The 22,106-nt window shown below is 49.5% G+C and overlaps 10 protein-coding genes across 10 annotated transcripts; 6 read left to right on the top strand and 4 right to left on the bottom strand.

Annotated features, from left to right (window-relative positions):
* Positions 1 to 914: 914 nt before the first annotated feature.
* NECHADRAFT_52109 (uncharacterized protein) lies at positions 915 to 1,434 on the top strand (the record flags this gene model as incomplete). Its single annotated transcript, XM_003042641.1, has 2 exons — positions 915 to 1,214; positions 1,291 to 1,434. The coding sequence occupies 2 exons, from the start codon at positions 915 to 917 to the stop codon at positions 1,432 to 1,434; spliced, it is 444 nt and encodes a 147-aa protein (XP_003042687.1).
* A 405-nt stretch (positions 1,435 to 1,839) lies between these two features.
* On the bottom strand, positions 1,840 to 3,339 carry NECHADRAFT_52137 (uncharacterized protein; the record flags this gene model as incomplete). Its single annotated transcript, XM_003042737.1, has 5 exons — positions 1,840 to 2,102; positions 2,153 to 2,353; positions 2,412 to 2,547; positions 2,615 to 2,983; positions 3,031 to 3,339. The coding sequence occupies 5 exons, from the start codon at positions 3,337 to 3,339 to the stop codon at positions 1,840 to 1,842; spliced, it is 1,278 nt and encodes a 425-aa protein (XP_003042783.1).
* Positions 3,340 to 5,460: 2,121 nt separating this feature from the next.
* NECHADRAFT_86622 (uncharacterized protein) lies at positions 5,461 to 7,773 on the bottom strand (the record flags this gene model as incomplete). Its single annotated transcript, XM_003042738.1, has 9 exons — positions 5,461 to 5,591; positions 5,670 to 5,769; positions 5,820 to 5,930; positions 5,998 to 6,489; positions 6,546 to 6,787; positions 6,850 to 7,120; positions 7,194 to 7,325; positions 7,431 to 7,677; positions 7,712 to 7,773. The coding sequence occupies 9 exons, from the start codon at positions 7,771 to 7,773 to the stop codon at positions 5,461 to 5,463; spliced, it is 1,788 nt and encodes a 595-aa protein (XP_003042784.1).
* A 1,621-nt stretch (positions 7,774 to 9,394) lies between these two features.
* Positions 9,395 to 10,285, top strand: NECHADRAFT_86623 (uncharacterized protein; the record flags this gene model as incomplete). Its single annotated transcript, XM_003042642.1, has 2 exons — positions 9,395 to 9,523; positions 9,695 to 10,285. The coding sequence occupies 2 exons, from the start codon at positions 9,395 to 9,397 to the stop codon at positions 10,283 to 10,285; spliced, it is 720 nt and encodes a 239-aa protein (XP_003042688.1).
* Positions 10,286 to 11,175: 890 nt separating this feature from the next.
* On the top strand, positions 11,176 to 12,242 carry NECHADRAFT_86624 (uncharacterized protein; the record flags this gene model as incomplete). Its single annotated transcript, XM_003042643.1, has 3 exons — positions 11,176 to 11,212; positions 11,273 to 11,948; positions 11,996 to 12,242. 3 exons carry the CDS (start codon positions 11,176 to 11,178, stop codon positions 12,240 to 12,242), a joined length of 960 nt encoding a protein of 319 aa, XP_003042689.1.
* Positions 12,243 to 13,719: 1,477 nt separating this feature from the next.
* On the top strand, positions 13,720 to 14,582 carry NECHADRAFT_86625 (uncharacterized protein; the record flags this gene model as incomplete). Its single annotated transcript, XM_003042644.1, has 2 exons — positions 13,720 to 14,041; positions 14,125 to 14,582. 2 exons carry the CDS (start codon positions 13,720 to 13,722, stop codon positions 14,580 to 14,582), a joined length of 780 nt encoding a protein of 259 aa, XP_003042690.1.
* Positions 14,583 to 15,058: 476 nt separating this feature from the next.
* On the top strand, positions 15,059 to 15,983 carry NECHADRAFT_52060 (uncharacterized protein; the record flags this gene model as incomplete). Its single annotated transcript, XM_003042645.1, has 2 exons — positions 15,059 to 15,545; positions 15,595 to 15,983. The coding sequence occupies 2 exons, from the start codon at positions 15,059 to 15,061 to the stop codon at positions 15,981 to 15,983; spliced, it is 876 nt and encodes a 291-aa protein (XP_003042691.1).
* Positions 15,984 to 17,007: 1,024 nt separating this feature from the next.
* On the top strand, positions 17,008 to 18,577 carry NECHADRAFT_52084 (uncharacterized protein; the record flags this gene model as incomplete). The annotated part of the gene is made up of 3 exons (XM_003042646.1): positions 17,008 to 17,286; positions 17,339 to 17,747; positions 17,805 to 18,577. The coding sequence occupies 3 exons, from the start codon at positions 17,008 to 17,010 to the stop codon at positions 18,575 to 18,577; spliced, it is 1,461 nt and encodes a 486-aa protein (XP_003042692.1).
* Positions 18,578 to 19,029: 452 nt separating this feature from the next.
* NECHADRAFT_86628 (uncharacterized protein) lies at positions 19,030 to 19,780 on the bottom strand (the record flags this gene model as incomplete). Its single annotated transcript, XM_003042739.1, has 4 exons — positions 19,030 to 19,088; positions 19,141 to 19,417; positions 19,470 to 19,670; positions 19,727 to 19,780. The coding sequence occupies 4 exons, from the start codon at positions 19,778 to 19,780 to the stop codon at positions 19,030 to 19,032; spliced, it is 591 nt and encodes a 196-aa protein (XP_003042785.1).
* A 901-nt stretch (positions 19,781 to 20,681) lies between these two features.
* On the bottom strand, positions 20,682 to 21,872 carry NECHADRAFT_86629 (uncharacterized protein; the record flags this gene model as incomplete). The annotated part of the gene is made up of 4 exons (XM_003042740.1): positions 20,682 to 20,974; positions 21,027 to 21,113; positions 21,205 to 21,466; positions 21,576 to 21,872. The coding sequence occupies 4 exons, from the start codon at positions 21,870 to 21,872 to the stop codon at positions 20,682 to 20,684; spliced, it is 939 nt and encodes a 312-aa protein (XP_003042786.1).
* Positions 21,873 to 22,106: the final 234 nt, after the last annotated feature.

A 22,106-nucleotide genomic window follows, 5' to 3' on the forward strand; every position in this document is an offset into this window, starting at 1 on the left:
CAAAGCTCGTCGGTCCGAATGCTCACAGTACTAATTCGTCATCTCATTGATTCTCGGCTTCAAAAATTTGAGGACGCCTCAGGCTATGCCTCGCTAGTGTTCGTAGTTGATTAACCAATTGACCATGGTTATGCTTGGGCCACTCTGTGGTTACTCGACAACTTCAAGCCCCATAACAAACAATGGGGATCTATCGCATCCTCGAAATCCATTCCGTTTCAAGCTTGATACGGCAAGTTAACTACGGGGCGATGCTATGGAAGGATTCAAGGCAACAGCATTTCAACGCTTAGTAGGAATGTTCTATCTAGACAGGACGTCTGGGAGTTCTATCGGGAAAGTTCGATTTGCCTGCTAAATCTCTTGTCTTCAAGGTTTGCTCGAACCACTCGAGTTAAGTAACGTGATACACTTGATCGTTGTTATGTACAAAGTGACTAGTGATCTCGCATGTTGAATCCGCTAGGGAATTTGACAAATATGCAAAGATGACTATCCTTCAATTTCCCAATGACTTGCATGAGACCTCCTGTTTCCGATGTCACGCTGTTTACTGCGTTTCCAATCCTTCGATCCACTATATCTCGTCCATGCTCTGTAGATCAACTCATCTCGAAACAAGCTTGGGCCAGGCCGCGGCTGAGCATCTGCAGCCCTGCAAGGCTTGATATGTCCGAAGATCCAAATCCTTCCGATTCCACAAAGAATGGAAGGTTAGTATCGCCACTGAGAACCGTATGAAGGAGCTGTAGATGGCAGACTTGAAGGGGGGAAAGGCTATAAAGAGCCAGAAGGCCAGCCACGAGAATTCAGTGGATTGCAAGTTGACCATCACACATCTTGACACTCAGGCTCTTTTTTTCACATTATTCTCAGCTCAGAATACTCTGTAAATCGCTCCACTACCACCCAAAATGCAAACCTTCACATCTGTTCTCCTTTTCCTCGGTCTCGCCATTGCTGCCCCAACTCAAGAAGCAGCCGAGACCCCAAAGATCAACAAGCGCTTCAACGGCGGATGGTGTGGCGTTCACGTCCATACTTTTGACGGAGAAAATGCCAAGGGTTCCCACGAGATGAACGTCTGGGTCTACGACGGCAAGCAGCAATTGATCTGGTCCAAGGAGAGCATCTGGGGCAACGGACAGCTCATGGCTGAGAGTGAAGGCCTCCCTCTGGTCCTAAACATCAACACTCATGGATCTGGCGATGATGTTGTAAGTCCTAACTTTGATCGATGAGAACCTGAAGCAGTCTTCTTGAACCAGTTGATAATCTTGGATTTATTAGGCGACCTTCACGTACGGCGATGATGCCTGGGGAAGTGGGAAGTGGGACTCCAACAACGGTCGATGCTCAGTTGGCAAGCAAGACAGCCCCAGCTTGACCTCTAGCACCGTTACTGTTGACCTTGACTGTGGATTCTCTTGCTGAGCGACGGCTGGAGGCGTCGTAACTACTAGAGATGAAGCCCATTATGGAGAGCCATCGTCGCCGTAAGCTGCTTAGGCCTCTGGTAAAACTCACCTGACCACAAGATCGAAAGACGGCGGGAGGAATCTGACATGTCATGATCACGAGAGCAAACAGTCAGGTTTGGGAATAGAACAGGCGTGCTATTTTGCAATAGAAGAGTGTGTTAAGCATATGGTGTGGCGTATTTTGAACAGTTTGAGTAACACGCAACATCCATCAAGGTGTATTGGGGTTATAAATCATCCCTATCTGCTGGTTGGTACGCCAGGTACTCGCAACATGTCAGATTCCCAGGGGATATTTGGAAGGCATCCGGACCCGCAGAATAGTAGAACTCAACCAAGGCACCGCAGTGGCCCTGAATTACTGTCTGACACCGTTGAAAGCAACGAGATTGGCGCTTCCATTGAGATTGCCGCTGATCCGTCCAGGTGTTCCAAGAGCCTTGATGCGCTTGGTCACGGCAGCAGGGGCACTAAGATTCTCCTTCACCTGAAGGTAAAGAGCGAGACCAGCAACGTGAGGACAGGCCATGGAGGTGCCAGACATGGTCGCAACAGCATTGGAAGAGCCAATTCCAGCAGATTCGATGTGGTCGCCGGGTGCCATGATGTCGACTTCAGGCCCTGAGGATGGTCAGCAACGGCAATGACCATTTGGGGCAACAGTAACGAACCGTAGTTGGTAAAGGAGGTAGGGTTCCAGTCAGAGTCGATAGCACCGACAGTCAAAGCGTTAGGGGCATTGGCAGGGGACCGCCTAGAGGTAGGGAGGGGGTTTCTATCTTCGTCGCCACTCCCAGCCGCGACAACGGCGAGGATACCAGACTTGTAGGCAGAGGCAATTGCAGCAGTCCAGGCTTGAGAAGCAGGACCTCCTAGAACGGGCTGTCAGTCTGATACTGTTCGCACATTCAGAAGCAGGGTCTTGCATACCGAGGGAAAGGTTGATCACAGATCTACCAGCACGCTTCTTGGAGACGATGTCATTCACAGCCCAATCGAAGCCCTGGAGGCTGGCAGAATTAGAGCTTTCACGTCCCTGAGAGACCTTGACAGAGATTATCTGGGCCTAGTAAAGTTAGTTTAGTACATCACATACTCGGAATAAAGATAAACGAGGTAGGATTTGCCCTAACTTTCTTAGCCACACCGTAAGTCTTGCCGGCAATAGTCGCAGCAACGTGAGTGCCGTGACCAACGGTATCGACATGGGCAGCAGGGGAAACGCTGTACCCGGCGATGGCTCGACCCTCAAACTCGGAGTGATTGACCTGGACACCACTATCGACAACGTAGGCGTAAGAGTTGGCGCCGACAGAGGTATCGTAGGTGTAGGTAGTGAAACCAGGTTCCCGGTGAGAAATGGTTCCGAGGCCCCAGGTGGCACCCTGTTGGGTGGTCAAGGCCCTCTTGGAAATCTGTCCTGGCTGTTCCCAGAAGTAGACCTTGCCGTCCTCGTAGTCACCTTGGAGGTGGATCTTATGGTCTGGCTCAATGAAGGCAACCTGGCGTGGTGTTAGTTATGGCACGCGATGTCAAAAGGTGAAGATACCTCAGGGCTGGCCTCGATCTCCTTGATGGTGTCCTCATCGAACTCTCCGAAGTAACCATGCCAGTTCGTAGCGTTATAGGTAGACTGAATGCCAACAATTCTTCGCTTCGAAAGGCTGCGACGGTGAACACCTTCAACCCAGTGCAGGTGAGATTGGACCGTGGTGTCATCGGAATCTGTCTTGAGGGTGACGATGTACTTTCCGTGAATGACTCCCTCCTGCAGCTTGTGATTGCTGGCGAAGGGCGCAGCCAAAGCAGCGGGGAGGATGGTTCCCAGAAGGAGAGAGAGCTGGTGAAAACTGGGCATGATGGATCAGGATGAAGGGTGAAACTTGGTAGATGAAGTCAAAGGAATGACACAGTCACACAGGACAAGCAGAAATGAGTGTAATGGGTAAAGATATTTCACTGCGAGCCTTATATTTCCACTATTAGGTTTCTACGGCTATGGAAGCTTAACTTTATCATAAGTTTACGGTGTTTTGTAGCATTGGGTTTCGATGTTGCCGTGTGTCTCCGGGTGTTTTTTTAATCATGTATCTGATAAGGGTGTGATTGAAAAAGTAGAAGTGGGACCTTGAGAGAAGCCAGGTTTGCAGAACGTCTGTCTAACCCAGGTAAGAAGCTAGTCAATTAGTCGATCGTTTGATTTTCGGAGGTTAGATGTCACATCCACTCATGTATGAGCTTGTATCAAATCTTAAAAGCTCCTCAGACAGGGTTCTTCCAGCCACTCCTGTGTTAAAAGAGACATATCGACTCTGACGTCATTTTCTACCGACTTGAGCCTCCTGCTGGTTTCGAACGTTCGGCCACTTGGATGACTGGCTCAACGTTAGTAGATGCCAGCCAGAGAAGGGGAATGGATCAGGGGCCACGGAGAGAGAGTCAAATCGGGTAGGTGTTATGCTTAAGGAGTGCGTATGGTAAGCCCAGCATGACTCGCCGTGTGCTTGGGAGCGACGAGGGGCTCCTCGCAGTCCAGAGTGAAGCCATTTGGAGTTGGTGACGATTCTAGAAGATGCTACCAGCCACATTGACAAAGAATATAGTTCTTAAAGTATGTGGTGAATCAACTCCGGAAGGGGATAAACGAGGACCACAACTTCGATCAGGTTTCAAGGGGCCTCATCTCTAACTTGCCCAAATTTCGTCAGCTGGTCGACCCGGTTGCCATTGAAGTAAACACAGATACAGACGGCGAGAGAGACACCGAGACTGGCAGACGACGATCTCATGAAATTGGTAACTTGTAAGAATAAGAATAAGCCTTGCTAAGGAAGAGTTTATACGTCAGTAAGAAAACGAGTTCGGCTCGTTAGTGCCGAAGTGAATCCTTCAATGGTAGAGCGAATTAAACAGTTTAATCTAAATTGGTCAAAGCCATGTCCCCCCTAGTTCTTCCATGCATAGCACAGTTTGGATCGACCCATAGAACTTCCGGCTGCCCATTATAAACCATCTGACTGGCCTTCAGTGCCCCTTTGTAAAGCACCCGTCAATCCGATCGAGTAAGAAAATGCCAATTTTGCCTTTCCGCACTCTCTGTTCTCGTGTAAGATCTTGAAGTCAAGCAGGCCGTCCTCCTCACAGACCCGAATGTTGAAAGTCAGAGGAACCTGGTAAACTAAGAAGCCTTCGCTATCCACTTTGGGTTCGATCGTGCTGAGATCTAAATCATCAATAGTGTACTGAATCTTTCCAACGTATTCGGCATCTACGATCACTTTTGTCAGTACGTTAAAGCAATCTTGGGATCCTTAGTCACGTACGCTCGCTGTCTACCGGGTCCGGACAGTCATTGAGGCTACAAGCGAAGAGTCCCATCGAGGACTGGCGTCGGCATGCTGGCAATTGCGAGCAAGAGTATATGGAGACCTTCCAATTGATATCTAAGACATTTTTCCGTTGACAGCGTGGTTAGTTCAGCAAGCATAACAAGAACGGACAACACAAACCTTCGCAACGAACCAGTCTATCAAGTCAGTCAGCATATCCGGCCCGCCATAGTAGTCTCTCCAGACTTCTCGTCCGTTTTCGAGGTACTCCTAATCTCTCAGCCGCTTGAGAGTGTGAACAGCCGTTATCGGTGATATCCAATACAGCCTCGGTCGTGCCGTCTTCTGTGTATTCTCAACCAGGCCACGATGAAGGCATTTTTAGTGCGTTATAAGAGACTAGCATGAGAAATGTTGGGAAAGAGGGGTGAGGAATTTGGTGATTAAGTTAGCGATATTTATTTATGCGAAGTGACCCCTTGACAATAACTTCTATTTTGGCGAGATTCTGTGTAAATGAAATGGTTGAGTTTCGGTGGTGTTCTTTCACCTGGCGAAAGGGTGGTGGTGCATGGTATGTTATGGATGGGTAGACGAAAATGTCATTCAGATGATAAAAGGTAAACTAGATATGATAAAACGATGAATAATTAGACCTGCACATGATGGCCTGCACGGGGTTGCGCCTGCTGGTGTTCACGTTTCTTCCACTCCTTGCAGGGAAACATGATAAAAAAGGCAACGAGAAGGGCGAAGATGATCACCACGACTGATATTGGACCTAACCACAGAGGTGTCAGATTGGTATTTAACCCAGTATTGGTTATAAAATGATAAGCGTTTCGGGGAAAGTCCATACCTGCAATCTTCCAAAGTTCGCCAGAGGTTGGGTTGTTCGCATCCCCAGTTATCTCAGACACATTCTGGCCGAAGTAGGAGGTGAAGAAGGACAGAGGAAGCTACGCAGTCAATAGCAGTTTGAGGACTTGATGCTTGGGTTGAAACTCACAAAGATGATGGTAACGATTGTAAACAACATGACGGCTTTTCCTTGCTTGGTTGTATCACGGGCCTCCTTCAGACTCGCAGCTGTTTGTTCAAGGTTAAGTAGCTCCAGAAGCTATTGAAATGTTCAGTGAGTTTCTGGATCAAAGCTCATCATGGAGACAAGGCGGTATATTACGAACCAGTTTGTGTGTCTGCGCCGCATCGGCCTGGAGTCTCTCAGTGTTGGACTGTTCCAATCTCAGCTTTTGTTCAGCCTGTTGAAGTAAAACACCGGCATTGCCACCAATATGTAGGACGTCAATTGTGCTCATCCTTTCCTCGCCTAAAATTTCGAGCCCGTGCAGATCCGAGTGGTCGAACCCAATACGTGATGCACCGTTCCTAATTATGACGTTGTGCAACGTGCTGTTTGTGACCAGGATTTCACGTTGGTCAACTCCTTCTTTTGCCTTACGGTCTGAGGGCTTGAGTCGGTGGAAATTTGTCTGCAGCGAGGCTAACACGCGAGCCTGTTTCTCTAGTATGAGGAGCAGCATATTAAGCTCGTCAAGGATATCTGCAATCTCTAGGATAAGTTTCAACTCATCAGTTCCCTCAGCTGCAGGGTGTTCTCGGTTGCGAGACGATTGTCGTTCACTAAAAGACTCGAGCTTTTCGGTATGTCGAGCCGCCTAGAGAAATATCAGATGAGACGGTCTTCATATCCCTGAACTCTGCCATTATTCACCTTGATCCCGATCGCCAATCTATAAATAGCAACCAGGTCGCCGAATTTGCTATTCTCATCTTTGAAGATATTCGTTATGGAGTGCATAACCAGAGAACCCGTCAAATCATACACATCGGCAATTGGTGAGAAGTCCCGAACGATCGAACGCATGATACCAGTAAAGGTGGATTGTCCAGTAGGATGCTTCTGATGTTCGAAATCATCAGAAGGGAAGCATGAGATCAATGTCGGTACTGAGGCTGAATATGAATCATCATTTAGCTAAACGGCGGAGCAGACGTCAAGCAAGGGTCTCACTCACCATCTTGTACAAGCCACACCCAGAGTTGATCGACCATAACGACAAGGCTGTCCGATGCCGCCTCAGTCCTTCCGTCGGTCCCGACGCCTGGACTCCTGCCTGTCCACTTTGAGACAGTTTGCTGAGCATCTCGGACCTTTGTATTCTGTAGTCCAGAGTAAAAGAACTGATCCAGGGTTCTTCTCAGATGTCGTGAGGGAGATGGCGATTCGCACAGAGTGCCTCCGAACCATTTGAGATTTTTAAATATGTCCCAGTTCAAATAAGGAAGCTATTGTTACATTGTTAGCGCCATGTGGAAGTGCCGCATCCAGAATGCGGCTTGTTCAATGCAAAAATCTTACAAACAATGCAAACGTTGTCTTGTCCTCGCCTTGCACTTGGAAGGATGGCTCCATGTACCAAGCGTGAGCTGGGACAGAATATTCTGGAACTGATAACGTCGGTCGCACCCTGTGCTCCCATGTATCGGATAGCTGTTTCCCTGTGCTCTCGCCGATCAGAACGTTAACACAATCCTTCCGCAGTTAGCTTTGGTCACCCTCATGAGTCGCCGAGGACTTTATGTCTGGGAGCCTTACTTGGACCAAATCGGTGTCATTGACGGGTATGTGAACCCATCGAAACGCAGTGTTGGGAGCCTTGTTCTTGGCCTCGCGCCTCGCCTCTTCGCGCGAATCATCTTCAGCTGACTGGAATAGGTTGAAATCTACTCGATTCTCGATGATTCCGTCCTTGGGATCTGACTCTGGGGTGACTGTGTTCGTAGGTAGAAAGTCAAAGATATAGCTGAAGTTCAGAAACGCAATTAGCTTGGACAGATTTGGACTGAGAGAATATTGTGTTCATGATGAATGCGTACACCTGCTCTCTCGAACCGCCTTGATCTTCCGTCTTTGGCTCCTCCAAGTTCGCGGTATCCATCTAGGGTCAGACGAAAAAGTGGTTTCACAAACATAGGATTAGACCGCAGGTAATTGACGAGTCTGTCTTTCACAGGACTCTGCGGAAATGCACCCCATTGGCTTTAAAGGGCTGGCACGAAATAGCCCCCTCTCCTTCAAGCCAAGTTTAAGGCATCCGGGGCAACTGCAACAATGCCCAGCCGTGCTTGCAGGCCCATAATGAGGGAGACGTGGCGCATCAGTGAGAACGATGATAGGCGTGAGCGGCATAAGCCCGAAGCAAGGATGTATTGTCACCTGCATCAGCTGAATGGCTTCAGCCGCACATGAGTATTAATACACGGCTCGCACGAGTGGAGGGGAATGCGGGCAGCTGGGGGGAGAGCTGGGGCTGCGCGGGCCAAACTGGCCTTGGGGCTATTATCACAACTTGGCGAGTCCGAACAGTCGAATTCTTGGAGATGGCTTTTCCACCACCAAGAGAATTCTTTGAGGAGCAGGCTGAAGGCTTTGTTCTACAATATGCATGACTGCTGCAACAAATAAGTAAGGGTGCTCTGTTAGACTTGACCGAGCTGGTGGAGCTGTTTGGCAAGCTGGCTTTTCAGTCGTGGAAACGCCGTGTTCTCATTAGCGTCGAGGGTTTGGAAGGCCGGGACCTGAAACACTTCCGTTCAGCACATTCAGACATGGAGGCTGAGGACAGCGTCTTGAGCGGGGTAAGGGGGACGTGTTTGGACGGGAGACCTGTTTAGGCCATGGCTAGGCCGCGAATTGTGTCTCAGCTTGTTGATCCAGGTGTTCAGCTTGCAGACAGGGTGATGTGGTCCAAGGCGGTTGTGTGGGTTTCAAGCGCTTGAGCAAGGCAACGAGGCTTTTCCGAAATCAGTAGGATTGAGGAGAGATCAAAGAAACAACTGTTTGATTGGTATCCACCTCGCTTTGTGGGATTTTATGGCGGGGGCTGAGTCGAAAACATGCAGATTGCCTCGCAAGGCAACCAGCCACGGCGCTAACATTCGCCAGGGTATGTGGCAGATCCTAAAATCAGGCTGTGACTTCGAGACGGAAAAGACAGAGTATTTCAAGCCTCCAGGGGGAGATGTGATCTGTACCAGTCTCAAAGACGCGTCAGCGTACTACTTTCATTCATTCGCCATCGACAAGCTTGACTTCAAGCTCTCTGGGTAGTCACTTGATGGCAACATGGTGACTGTAACACTGCCGCAGCCAGCCGGGCTGCAGGAAGACCGTACTTCGGGGGAGGAGAACGCCAAGGCTCTGTGCATCATTGGTGTGATGGGGTTACCGGCTCCAGAAAGAGAAACTTCCTGCAGCACCTGATTGGAAAAGGGGGGAGAGGAAAGGCCTACTCCTCTCCTCGTGTAAGTTTTCACCCGGAGCTTTGGGGGGTGGGGGGGAATACTCGCAATTATTCGGGCTCACAAGAAACTGAAATTTACGAATGTCGCTTGGGGAACAAGCAAGTCGTCTTCTTCGACACCTTTGGCTTTGATGACACTTACTGCGGAGACGCCGACGTTGCCCAGGTCCTCAGCTCCTCGTATAAGAACAACCTCAAGTTGAACGGCATCATAAACTTGCACTGAGTCGAGGATTAATGGATGACTAACGCAATCATGCGCAACCTCACTATGTTTCGCAATCTCTGCGGCGATGCTGCCTTTCAAAAGGTGGCTCTGGTCACGGCATTCCGGGACGAGTTGCAGGATCAACGCAAGGGCGAGGATCGCGAGCGACAACTCCTTGTTTGAGGTGAATGGTAGGAATACATGACCTCCAAGGGTTCTAAGATTATGACATTTTAGAACACTCGAGAGTCTGCGTTGGACGACATTGTCTCCAAGGCCGTTGACTTGGACATTGTCACTCTGCAAGTGCAGGAAGAAATAGTCAACAGAGGGCTTGAGGTCGACTAGACGACGGCTAGTGAGGCCTTGAGCTTTGAGCTTGCCGAGCAGCGCAAAGCATTTGAGAAGGCTCTCCAAACTCTCCATCACGAGAAGGAACAAGCGAAACGAGACCACGATATGCACCTACAGGAGATCATTGAGGCAATGGAGTCGGAAAAAATGAGTCTGCTGCAAGAGATTGAGAGCGAGCAAGCGGCCTTGCATGCGGATGGACGAGAGGAACGGCGTCGGCTGGAGCAACAATTTTACGATGAGAAGCTGAGGCTGGAACGGATGGTTCAAGAGGTCCTTGCCGAATCAGCACGCATCAAGAAGGAGACCGAGACAGAAGCCAGAGAGGAGCGACGTCGCCTGAAGGCCGAGTTTGATGGCAAGCTGCATGAGTTCAGCGAGCAGCAAAGCCGGGAGGTGCAAAAGATTGTTCGAGAGTTTGAACAACGACTTGCCGCCGAGAAGGAAGATGGCCACATGCGCTTAAAAGAAGCCCTCGAGAGTTCTGACATTTTCATTCGCGACCTGAAGAACAGCATGAGCCGCTCAAGAAGGGAGGATCGAAGAAAGTACGAGGAGGAGATCAAGAAGATTAAGAGACACTAGAGGGAGGCAAAGGAGCAGAGTGAAAGGTGGGCAAATGATATGGAGAGGATTAACTGTGAGATTTTAGTTAGCTAGGTTGAGCAGCGAGACGCGGGAAAAGAAGACCAGGGTGGGATTCAGACAAAGATTGACAAGTTGAAGGAGCAGAAGAAGTCAAAGACTCAGATCTTTTAGTCCCGTATCGGGGCTCTTGCTGGGATTGGGAGTTTGCTGCTTGCTGCACTTGCATGAATCTTGGCGGTACATATCATTACGGAGTAGATTTTAGTCCTCAGCTGGTACGAGAGGCCTGATATTTATGGTTTACATGACACATAGAGAAGATACATACACAACTTGATATTTCCATTATCAGCATGCTCATCGGGCGCAATTATGAGGACAGGCCAGAACATCCTCATGAGAGTTATCAGAGTCTTATAATGAGAGAGAATTTCAGGTATCTTAATGACAAAAAGCTTAGCAGCAAAAGATCTATTCGCACGCATCGCTAGGAAATGACGGAGTTAAACATGACATATCAGGTGGTTGATGTTCCTATGCCAACTGATGCGGGGCCTGTTTATTTCCAATCGCGCGCGCTTTTTTCTTTTCATGTTGTCCCCGCAACAAAACACGTCGACCGACATTGACCACCACCGAGCGAGCACCCGCAAAGAAATTCTGTCCTTTCCCCCTCGTAGCGTGATTCACCAAGAAAACGTTTTGCTACGGATGCGCCTTCATAGTTGACACTATTCCGAGCCCAACGCATACTAGCTTTACTAGAGTTTCAGGGAGACTTGCGCGTGTACTATTTTAGCCCAAGTCGCCACCACTCCCTGGCAATCTCGCCTCCACATTGCCCAGCGCCAGTCTCACGTGAGACATTTTGGCTCACCTTCAACATCATGGACAACTACCAAAGGATAGAGAAGGTCGGTGAAGGTTGTTTCCCTGACCCGACACTCATCTCTTTTGCTTAGCTATTGACTCGCACAACCATAGGAACGTACGGTGTCGTCTACAAAGCCCGGGACCTAGCGCACAATGGCCGCCTTGTTGCCCTCAAGAAGATCCGCCTCGAGACCGAGGATGAGGGTGTCCCCAGCACAGCCATTCGAGAGATTTCAGTTCTCAGGGAGATGAACCACCCCAACGTCGTCAGTCTGCTCAACATCGTTCATGCAGATAGTCACAAGCTGTATCTCGTCCTTGAATTTCTTGACCTTGATCTCAAGAAGTACATGGACTCCCTGCCAGTATCTGATGGAGGCCGCGGCAAGCCCCTTCCCTCTGGGTCATCTGCAACCATTCGCACCCTTGGCATGGGTGACCAAGTCGTGCGCAAATTCATGCTTCACCTGTGCGAGGGCATCAAGTACTGCCATTCGCATCGTGTCCTCCACCGAGATCTGAAGCCTCAGAACCTTCTCATTGATAAGGAAGGCAACCTGAAACTCACCGACTTTGGCCTCGCGAGAGCTATTGGTGTCCCGCTACGCACCTATACCCACGAAGTCGTGACTCTATGGTATCGAGCACCAGAAGTCTTGCTAGGTGGCAGGCAGTATTCAACAGGCGTGGACATGTGGTCTATCGGCTGCATCTTCGCCGAGATGTGCACTCGCAAGCCGATATTCGCCGGAGACTCCGAAATTGACGAGATTTTCAAGATCTTCCGGTAACTGCGCCACCGCTGTCTTCTTGAGCGAGCTAACCTTTTCACAGTATCCTTGGAACACCCGACAACGAGATTTGGCCCGACGTAACTTCGTATCCTGACTTCAAGCCCTCCTTTCCAAAGTGGAGACGAAACTACGATGCCCCCTTGTGTCCCAACCTAGACGAGGAAGGGCTCAACCTACTTGATCTACTTCTCGTCTACGACCCTGCCTATCGTCTCTCTGCAAAGAGGGCATGCACTCATCCCTACTTTGATAAAATTCTATATGAGAATGAGAAAATTGGCAAATAGGAGTGATATAGATGCGCGATGTGCCGATTCTCTGGTTGTCTGCTTGGGTTGTGGCGTTGCATGTATCTCGTGTCTAGGGGGGTTACATATCTTATAATGCCATTTCGTATTGACGTGTGTACTTTTGACTGGATATGTGCGAGAATCATTAAAGATCTGGGAAAGCGTCCTTGAAAGCCTCTGGGGAATGATGATCCAAGCTGCCCTCGATCTCCATATCTTTGAGTGCCCAGCATCATTATTGACTTCATTTCGCCCCACACTCAAGATATTCATTATGAAGTACAGCTGAGCCTCACATCCCAGCTGTTGTACATAACCATCTTGCCAAGTTCAACTACTTCAAGTGTAACCCTTTAGTGCTTATGTGACGTTGATCAAAGGATTTCCTTCTTATCAAGAGTGATTCAGCCCGCCGTATTACGATACCGAAAGCGTTCGGTGGCGAGCATTCCAAATCCACGCTCCCCCGAAAGGGTTCATGCACATCCGTCTGTAATGGACATGCAAGAGCTGCGACGGACTCTGCGATCAGCACACATCTTCCTTTTCGAGAAAAGAGATAGGCCAGGTTGGAAAGTTGGTGCCATTTCTGAGCCGACCAACAAGTCCTGAACTGGATCTTGAATGGTCCTCCAGGGCTCTTTCCAAGGACGATCTTTCGAGCTTTTCGTAGATCTAGCGATACCTCTAGATAGTTATCGCTTATCTGTGGGTTGAGGGCTGCGTTCCGTTGAACCGACGTGAAATATTGTTGTGCTGGCTCTTCGCTGGAGAAGCGGAGCACCATCGTATAACCATTCCCCCCGATTTCGAGTCTGACACTGACAGTGGGAGGTTCTGTTCGTAGGGTGTCTGACACATTGTGACTTGTCATGGTGTATTGCCCGACGGCAGAGAAGAAGAGAGTTGTAATAACTGAGTCGTTTGCGTTCCTAAGGTTGCGTGTTGGCTTTTGTGAGTGTCGCGGGGGAGTGGTCTGCTTTTCCCTTTGAGGACTGTGGTTGGGTGCCTTCAGCGAATAAGTATTTAGGTACCTACTCAGCCTCCTTCCTGCCCCGTTTTGTGTGGCATGACAGATAATAAGCATATTCTGCCTTAGAGGGAGCCTCAGCTCTAGCAAGCCTCACTGGAAACTTGTTGTCACTTTGAAATAACAAAGACTAGGTCCGACAGCCCCTAGCTATAGCGGTGTCAGTTGTGGCTTACCAGTCTTTCAATCTCCTTGGCTGGCTCTGGACGACACAGTGGTGGTCAGACGCACTGATTAAGGCTCCGTCCCAGTCCTGATACTGCTCCCTGCAGACGACTGCATTTCAGCTGGTTGGGCTCATTTACACAGCCACTTTTCGGGCGAACTTGTCTAAAAAGCAATTCCTCAAGCTCTTCAAGAGTGATCTTAAACGCAAGTCGATCATTCTGCCTCTATTATTCGTCACGATCCATAGCTGACACCATTAATCAACGATCCGGCAGAATGGATTGCACAGTACAAACGGTACCACTTGCACCGCTGGCGCCCGCTGCCGATGAAGCAGGTCAGGAGTGGATTCGAAGACAATACAGAAATAACCTCATTGAAAATATCCGACTCTCCTATTTCGTCAAGCCCCCCTTGCACTATCAGCCTCCGACCAACGCGCCTGATGATCATCCAAGAAGTTACCGAATCAGCCTTGCAGAGATGCAGAGAATGCGTATACAAAGACTTCAGTATCAACTTGCCATCCATGCCAGAAATTTATACGAAGGACCTGTCCAGAACTGGGAAGACTGGGAGAGGGATCTTCAAAGTTATAGTAAGAACACCTGAGCATTGTACAGCCAAGCTACTTTACTGGGGGATTTAAGATCAAGATACACTAACCCAATACCGATCTAGTCCAAGCTTTACAAGAGCACGAATACATGGAAAAGCGTGGCGGGGAGTCAAGAGACCCCTTTCTAATCACGGGTGAGAGGCAGGTCGATCGAGATATCCTCGACGCTGTCATGAAAAACATTAATGCTCCGGCTGGACGGTCAACACCCGTCCTGGGCTGGGAGACAAAACGCGTCTCGCCTGTCGCTACACGGCGAAGCAACCGGTCTCAGAAACGGTTCATGCGTATGGGTATCGCTGCTGTCGGTGCTGCCTTTCTGATAACACCTATGTGGCTTTGTATCTTGGTCCTCAAAACTCGACAGGCACTATGGATGACGACTATTTTCGTCGATGTGTTTGGAGTAATGATGGCGCTTGTACTCCATGAAAACCTCGCGGTTCTCTCAGCCACCGCGGCTTATGCAGCGGTTTTGGTGGTCTTTGTGGCCTTGGTGGCGGAAAAGGACCAAGGTTGATGAGTCAAGATTATACATTTCGCTGCTCGCTTCTAATGCGAAGACTGCAATTCCAAAAGTCTCGAAAGTTTGGTGCTTATTGTTATAGTATCTATCATGGGAAATAGCCTTCTAGCCTCATATTCTTCAGTTTCCCACCCATCTCAGTCCATGGCCAGATTGGAGCCACGGAGCAAAGAACTCCCAATGGGGCTAAGTCACCTCCGCCAAGGAGATCGTCACTATTCTCCATGTGTTTTTCTCCAAACTCCAATATTACTTGCAAGTCAATAGTCCGTAGCTTAAATCCGACTGACCTTTAAGGCCGGGATCTTGACTTCGCAATAGTCCGGGGGAGTTGCCGATACGGCCCCGATTTTCCCGGACCTAACCGGCGCTAAAGTCCGTGAATCGCGACCCTCTCTCACTTATAAGGTCATGGACATTCTGGACAGCCACCATCAACATGCCATACAAGTTTATTGCGCTTCATCATCATGACTTCCTGGAAGACTCCCAAGCTGACCTGGTTCATCACCGGGGCCGCATCGGGATTTGGCCTAGAGCTCACTCGGCTCGCCCTGACCAACGGCCATAATGTCATTGCAACCTCACGAAATCCAGCCAAAGTCCCTGACTTAGTCTCTGATATTGAGAGCAAGGGCGGTCGTTGGCTGAAATTGGATGTTGACGACCCCAAAGGTGGCCTTGTCATCGAGACTTTGGAGAAAGAGGGTACGGGGATTGACATTTTGGTCAACAACGCCGGCTGGTCCATTCACGGCCCCGTTGAGAGCTTCCCGGAAGATGAGGTTCGACGCCAAATGGAGACAGTCTACTTTGGACCATACCGCCTTATTAGGGCCGTGCTACCTCATATGCGACAACGACGTCAAGGGCTGATTCTCAACATCGGATCGGGTGCCGGGGTGGGTGGTAGAGAAAGTATGGGTATCTACGCCGCTGCCAAGGCTGCGATGGATGGTCAGTTACTCTTTAACCTGGCTCTGAATTAGGAATTAATCTCAAATAGGCCTTACAAGGATCCTAGCCCGCGAGGTTGCTCCTTTCAACATCCGTACCTTGACGGTCCAGCTTGGAGGGTTCGATACCAACTTCACCAATGCTCTTCGTCTATCATCTGTACCCTTCCCACAAGAGTATCTTGGCGGTAGAACAGACCAAGTGGCCCACAGCTTACTAGGAAGTAACTACAAGGCCGATGGTGATCATCGCAAAGCCAGTCAAGTCATCTACGAAGTGGCCATGGGCGAAGGCCGAGGAGAAGGAAAAGAGGGCGAACGAGTAATGCCACTAGGAAGAGATATGCTATTGCTCATGAATAATGTCTTCAAGGACATGCACCATCAAATCGAGACGTTCCGAGACATTGGAAACAATGTTTATCTTGATAAGCAGTAGGCTGGTTTCTGGAATTGCTACCCAGGACATAAGCTTTTTGGAATACTGGACATTACGTAGGAACTCAAGGTAGCATGAATCGACATAAGCACTTTATCGTCACGATAAACGATGGCTATGTTAAGCCTTCCTCTATGCCCACCTAGCATGCATTACTTGTGTAAAACCTCAATACATCCATCCTGGGCATTCACCCTCCTCCCAGCTTTGGAGGCGTTGGCAGCTGAGGCCATAAAGACACACCTTATCATATTTTAGAGCTTTCAGACTCCACTAGACTGTCATGCTAGAGCCAACTGAGTAACTACTCGTGATGAACGTCATCTTGCGGGCTAGCAGGGGCGAGCCCCCGTGCGAAAACTGGCAAGTGAACTCATGTTGATTGGGATATGATGCAATGATACGCTGATAACGTGTTCTTTATTGTTTTTGAAGTCCAGCCCTTCGTGAGAATACTCGGAGGTAGAAAGCCGGTTATGACCAGCACAAAATTTGTTGGTCGATATCATAGGCGAATTGGTTATTGTTCCAAAATGATGTTACTAGTCAACACTTCATCCAAAATATAGTAGTTCGAGTCTTCAACACTTCACTGAGTTTAGAATCAGCCATGCGGACAACACCCACTGCACACAATCTTCTGGCTTAGTTTCCATCAAGGCCCGGGCTGCAACCATAATAAAGAACAGATTGTCAACACATCATAACATCATGACCCGATGTTAACATAGTGGCCATAACAATTGTAACACATGGGGGCGGATGCAAAATTACGTGAGAGCTCTGAGGTAGGACGATCGCCTGCGTATCACAGTAACTCGGTCCTTTACTCGAATCCACCCCTGTAGCTTTTGTGAGAGACTCGTCACCACCAACTTGCCCCTGCCCCGAGTGAAGTCTAGAAGTCCGCGTGGTCACCTAAGACACGTGAGTGTTGGTATTACACAAGAGAGATTCTCCTTAAATGAAGCCTCCCCCAGCCACTATTTCTGCCCAACTCACACCCCGATGCACTGTCTGCGCCATGACGTTTTTGCATTGCCGACTTGTGGCTACTGCCCTTTATCTAGCTTTCAGCATTAAAACTGCCCGCTCATCAAACCTGTATGCCTTCTATACACAAAGAAGCATCCAAGCTGCGGCACAAGACCCGGATACTGGCAGGATCCTGTACAGCAATTGTAATAGTCTCGATGAACCCGTCTTCCCCGTTGAAAACCCAAACGTGCTCCCAACTTTCAGCAGCCCCCAGAATGGGACCGCGTTAGCCGCAGCAGGCTGGTGGGATGGAACACAGGTATTGGTATGCTTATTGGTGGTATACATCGGAAGTCGATCTTACTCATACTTCTCAGGCCTCTGTTTTCTTCCAAAACGAAGACGGCGAAATAGCGAACTGTTTCTACGAGTGCGATATGGAGACTGGCCGTTTCAATCGCACGGCCGAATCGTACCCCTCCTTGATAGCCCGTGTTGGCTCGGTCCACGAAAGAACCGGGCTGTCCGTCGAGCTTTTGGTGGATCAAGTTGGATATCGACAGTATCGACTATTTTACCACAACGCGGACAGACAAATAATGATGATGTCGTGGGAGCAGGACGCAAAGCTGTGGACGGATACAGGAAGGGTCTCTCAGGATACCGACCATGGGATGGCTTTGGCCTCAGTTTATCACGAGGGCAAGGACATCTCAGTGGTTGCCCCACGAGGTTCTGGAGACATTGAAGTTGCGCGCCTGCCACAAGATGATCTATGGCAGCTTGGTAAGGCATCTCTGGCTGCTAGATTTCCACCCCAAGCGCATCACTAATTACTCTCAGGGAGTTTCCCGCGCCCCTTGAAGGGTAACGCGACAAACGAGACCGCACCCAGTCAGATGAAATTCGACGACACAGCCAGCGCTGACTTCTCTTTACCATTTTGGAACCCCAACACTAAAGCTATTGGGCTGGCAGTAACGAAGAACGGGTTACGAGAAGTCTACTATATCGGCACGGACACGACTTTGTATCAGGCTCGCGAGTCCAGCACTTACGGTGAATGGATTCTTGGACCAAATGGTAGCCAGTCAACTTGGTCGAAGGCGGACGAAAGAAGTGGCGGCATAGCAGTAGTGTCGCGGTCAAAGGTCCCCGGCGAGGTCTGGATTTACTACTGGGTCGACGGAGCGATCATACAAGTTTACAAGTCGGCCGCCGGTATCTGGGAAGAGGCCAAAACACTACCGCCCAATACAACTAGCACGGACGTAGCTCGTCCGCCCGTCGGCGGCAATGGAGGTGAGAATTCTGGCCCCGGCGGCTGGAGTACTGCAATGAAAGCTGGCGTCGGTCTTGGCGTCACAGCTGGTGTATTAACGGTTGGAGTGTTAATCTGGGTCCTCTTCAACCGTCATAATGCTCTCAGCCCTATCTTTAGGACACGAGGCGCTCATATAGAGGGCGAAAGTCATAGCGACCTTCCAGAACTTTGCATAGTCCAGAGAGCGACGCCGATCTCCGTTCAGTCCGCCAGACCCTCTACGGCGAGGCGGGCCGCGGAGCTGGAGCAGCCAGGGATGGCTTATGAGCTATCAGGACACACGGAGCGGTGAATCAAGCCTTGAACAGGTTTCAGGAGGGTAATACGAGCTGTTTCTCGTGCTTGGATGGCTGCGTATCAGCTAAGCAAGTGCGTGGCCAGAATTCTTGTTTCACAGCAGGACAAGCAATCGTAGCAGGCTTCCGTAGCACAAGTTTCAAGCTCAGATTCGAAAAGCTCCAAGAAGCGAAGGTTACCAACAGCCTCGACTGCCGTAAGCTAGATCTTGTTGTTATCAATCCCAGCCAGATCACTCAGGTTGGTATCAGGAGCCGAAAATGTCATACATAAATTACCATCAGACTTCTGTCAATTGATTTTGCATACAAAAATTGCATAATGATAAGAGAAATGCCCAACACCAGTCCATGCTCGTTTCGTCCCTCATGTCGTCTAGATCATCAATCTCGTCGAGTGCCGGCACCCTTCATCCACTACCCCATCGCTTGCATCACCACTATTTGTTTAGCAACTGTCCTTGCCAACAATCACATTCCAGTTGCCCTGGTCGCCGAAGAGTTGGCCTAGGTCGAGCATTAGCTTTAATATCATACAACGTTCTTCGTCTTGGCGTACCTTGAGTCATGGGCTCGGACCAGCCACTGGACATGCAATCCTCGCGAATCTTGGCGGCAAAGGGACCGAGGTCCTTGCACGGAACGCGAAGAGGGGTATCGTTGTCATTGCAGAGCCAAATAGCAGAGTCCCATGAGCAGCTGACGCGAGCACACTTGTAAGGGCCATCATCTAGGCCACAATAGCCGTCGATTCCCTGGAGATAGTCGATACCCTCCTTGATGGCCAGAACACCAGCACGGCCCTTTCCGCCCCAGCCGCAGTTCATCTTTCCGAACTAAACCACCAAAGAATTAGCCATGGATCTAGTCAAGGTTGAGAGAACTCACGCCGCGCTTCTCAACCGAGGGAGAGGCACCGAAGTCTGGGTTGATCTCTCGGGCCTTGACGGTGATTTCCTCCAGGGTGCCCTCAAGAGTAATGTTTTCGCTTCGCTTATCGACCTGTCCAGTCCACTTCATGGGGGCGATTTCATAGCCGTCAATGGGGGCGCTGACAACCTTTGGAACATTGCTGGTCTGAGGAATCGCCTTGATATCTTTTAGTCATGCAGAGCTTCACATGGTAGTCTGCGTGGTCAACTCACTGAAGCAAAAGCCATGGTAGCAGAGAATACGGAGATGAAAGCGTTGGTCTTCATGGTGATGGACTAAGCAAGTGCTGGGAGCGGAGAAGATGGCGGTGGTGATAGATTGGGGGGCTGCGTTGGTGATTGTGAGGATGATGAAGAGCTAAATCTATAGTATTTTAGAAAAATACCGTCCCTTATAAACTGTTGCTTGAGTATTGTTCTGCCTCGCTGGCCATCGCAATAATTTCCTCTTTCTAATCCTTTGATCCTCTACACATAGAACAATGATCTAATCTTGGGCTTTCCAACTGCTCAGTCGGCCCGTCGCCCAAAACTGCGCCTGCCAGCTCACTTCGACACCGAGCCAACAGGTGGAGCCACAATGAAGTTATCACCAGTCGTAAAAAGGCGGTAGCAGCTTATGAGTCGTGTAGGTTATGCAGTCCAAAGGAAGCATTGACACAGCCACACAAGTCGCATGTTTCATCCTTCTGGGGCCCGCACCACAATAACACGACACGTCTTCGGCAAAGGAGCATCCATGCATACGGAGCTGCCTTTTCAGGGGCCAGAAGAGAACGTTGCATAGCTTCAGCTTCAGCTTTTACTGCCGGACAGCATAGGGGTGACAGCCTGCTGATCTGCGGCAGGGAACCGGGCTGAAAGAAGCTTAAAAGCCTCGACATTCCCGGGCATAGCCGAATGAATACGGTTTCAGATTCCATTCTCTGACATGGTCAGGCTTGTTCAGCCAAAGTGTAGGATTTGCTGTCCAGGTATGGAAGACGGCCAACAGTTAAGAGCAGCCACTATCACGCCTTACGTCTCCGTAAGACAGGGTTGACGAGGCAGCAAAGACAAATTTAGCATGACTGAGTGTAAGCAACCTCTAACAACATTCTCGATCCTTTGTTGGCCGTAATACAAACAACTGCGGTGCCGCAATATGATCATAGTGATCTCAGGCAGTCTACAAGTCCCGAATATTGTCCGCGACTGATTCCTCCAAACTCGTCCACCCCGGGCGACCCAGTACACGAAGTAGATTCTCCGCCCTATCCCGGCCTTGGATCTCATGTGGATCATCTCCACCTGAAAAAGCATCTAGAAAGGTTTTGGTGGGTTGAACTTCTCGCAAGATGGACAAAACTTTGTCCCAGTTAAATCTTCCAGCAAATGCAAAAATTCTTTCGTCCTTCACAGTTGGAAGAATAGCTGCGGCAACATGAAGTCGACCCGTATCTTGAACGTTGACGTAGTATTCTGCAGGCACGTTAGTTAGGACCATTATAGTTGTTTAGTGTCAGACACGTACGGCGGGGAAAGAAAGGGTGCATGGGCATTGTTTCACCCTTGCAAAGTAGCGGGATAAAGGCGGATGTGCTGGTATAGCCTTGGTTAACTGGGTCGATTAAACTGCCCAGATTAGTGCAAGGAAGAACTCATGCGAATTAGTACCTAGATAGTCGGCAGTGATCAAGGGGGTTGCTCACTGGTGTTTACGACCAGATCCGGCCGCTCGTGACGGTGCTCCTTGTGAAATTGCCAAATCTCCTTTTCTGCCTGCGCTTTACCCGCGGCGTACACCATCATTCCTCTTTCAGGCTCGTATGGCGGGTCCTTCCAGGCATTTCGGATTGCTATTTCGTTCCAGGTGTCTTGGGTCACCTCGCCAGGTTCATCCAGTGGGTTATATACGGAGGCAGAGGACGAGGTGGCTACAAACCGCTTCACGCTTGGCTCATCATACGCTGCCTTTAAAGCGTTTAGTGAACCAGAGATAACCAGTGGGATTGTATTTTTGGGATCCGGATCAAGGGACACGACGGAGGCTGTGTGGGCGACGATGGATGCACCTATTGACTTTATTAGCGAGGATCATCAACGTCAGCAGGCTTGCCTTCTTGCCTTTGGTTACGGCATAGAAGGCCTTTTCAGCAGCCATATCAGCAACTTGAACGAGTTCAAACCGCCCAGCTCCGTACTTTTCTTCAAACCGTTTCTCGAGCCAGGTATTCTTCTCGAGGTTGCGAACGGTACCACGGACTCGATAGCCATAATGAAGGAATTGGTCAGAAATATGTGAGCCCAAGAACCCGTTCGCGCCAGTCACGAGAACTATAGAGTCTCTGGGGACTGCTCGATGGGTGAGTTCTGACATGCTGGGAGAGGAGAGTTGTATGGCGAGTGCAGCTGGGAGTCTTGGGTCTGTTGTGAGAATCCAAGCCTGATCTACCCTTCTGTGAGATATCTTCGGAAAGAGTTGTGTCAATAACAGTGTGTTAGCTCTTATCAAAAGTTTTGGTCACAGGCACCTAGCATAGATAGTGGTGAGGTGGGATTATGAGAGTGTCAATTCAGAAGGGGCCTTGGGATTTTATTTATAAACACAGGA

The sequence above is a fragment of the Fusarium vanettenii genome (assembly GCF_000151355.1).
Source record: "Fusarium vanettenii 77-13-4 chromosome 11 genomic scaffold NECHAsca_32_chr11_3_0, whole genome shotgun sequence".
Classification (NCBI taxonomy): domain Eukaryota; kingdom Fungi; phylum Ascomycota; class Sordariomycetes; order Hypocreales; family Nectriaceae; genus Fusarium; species Fusarium vanettenii.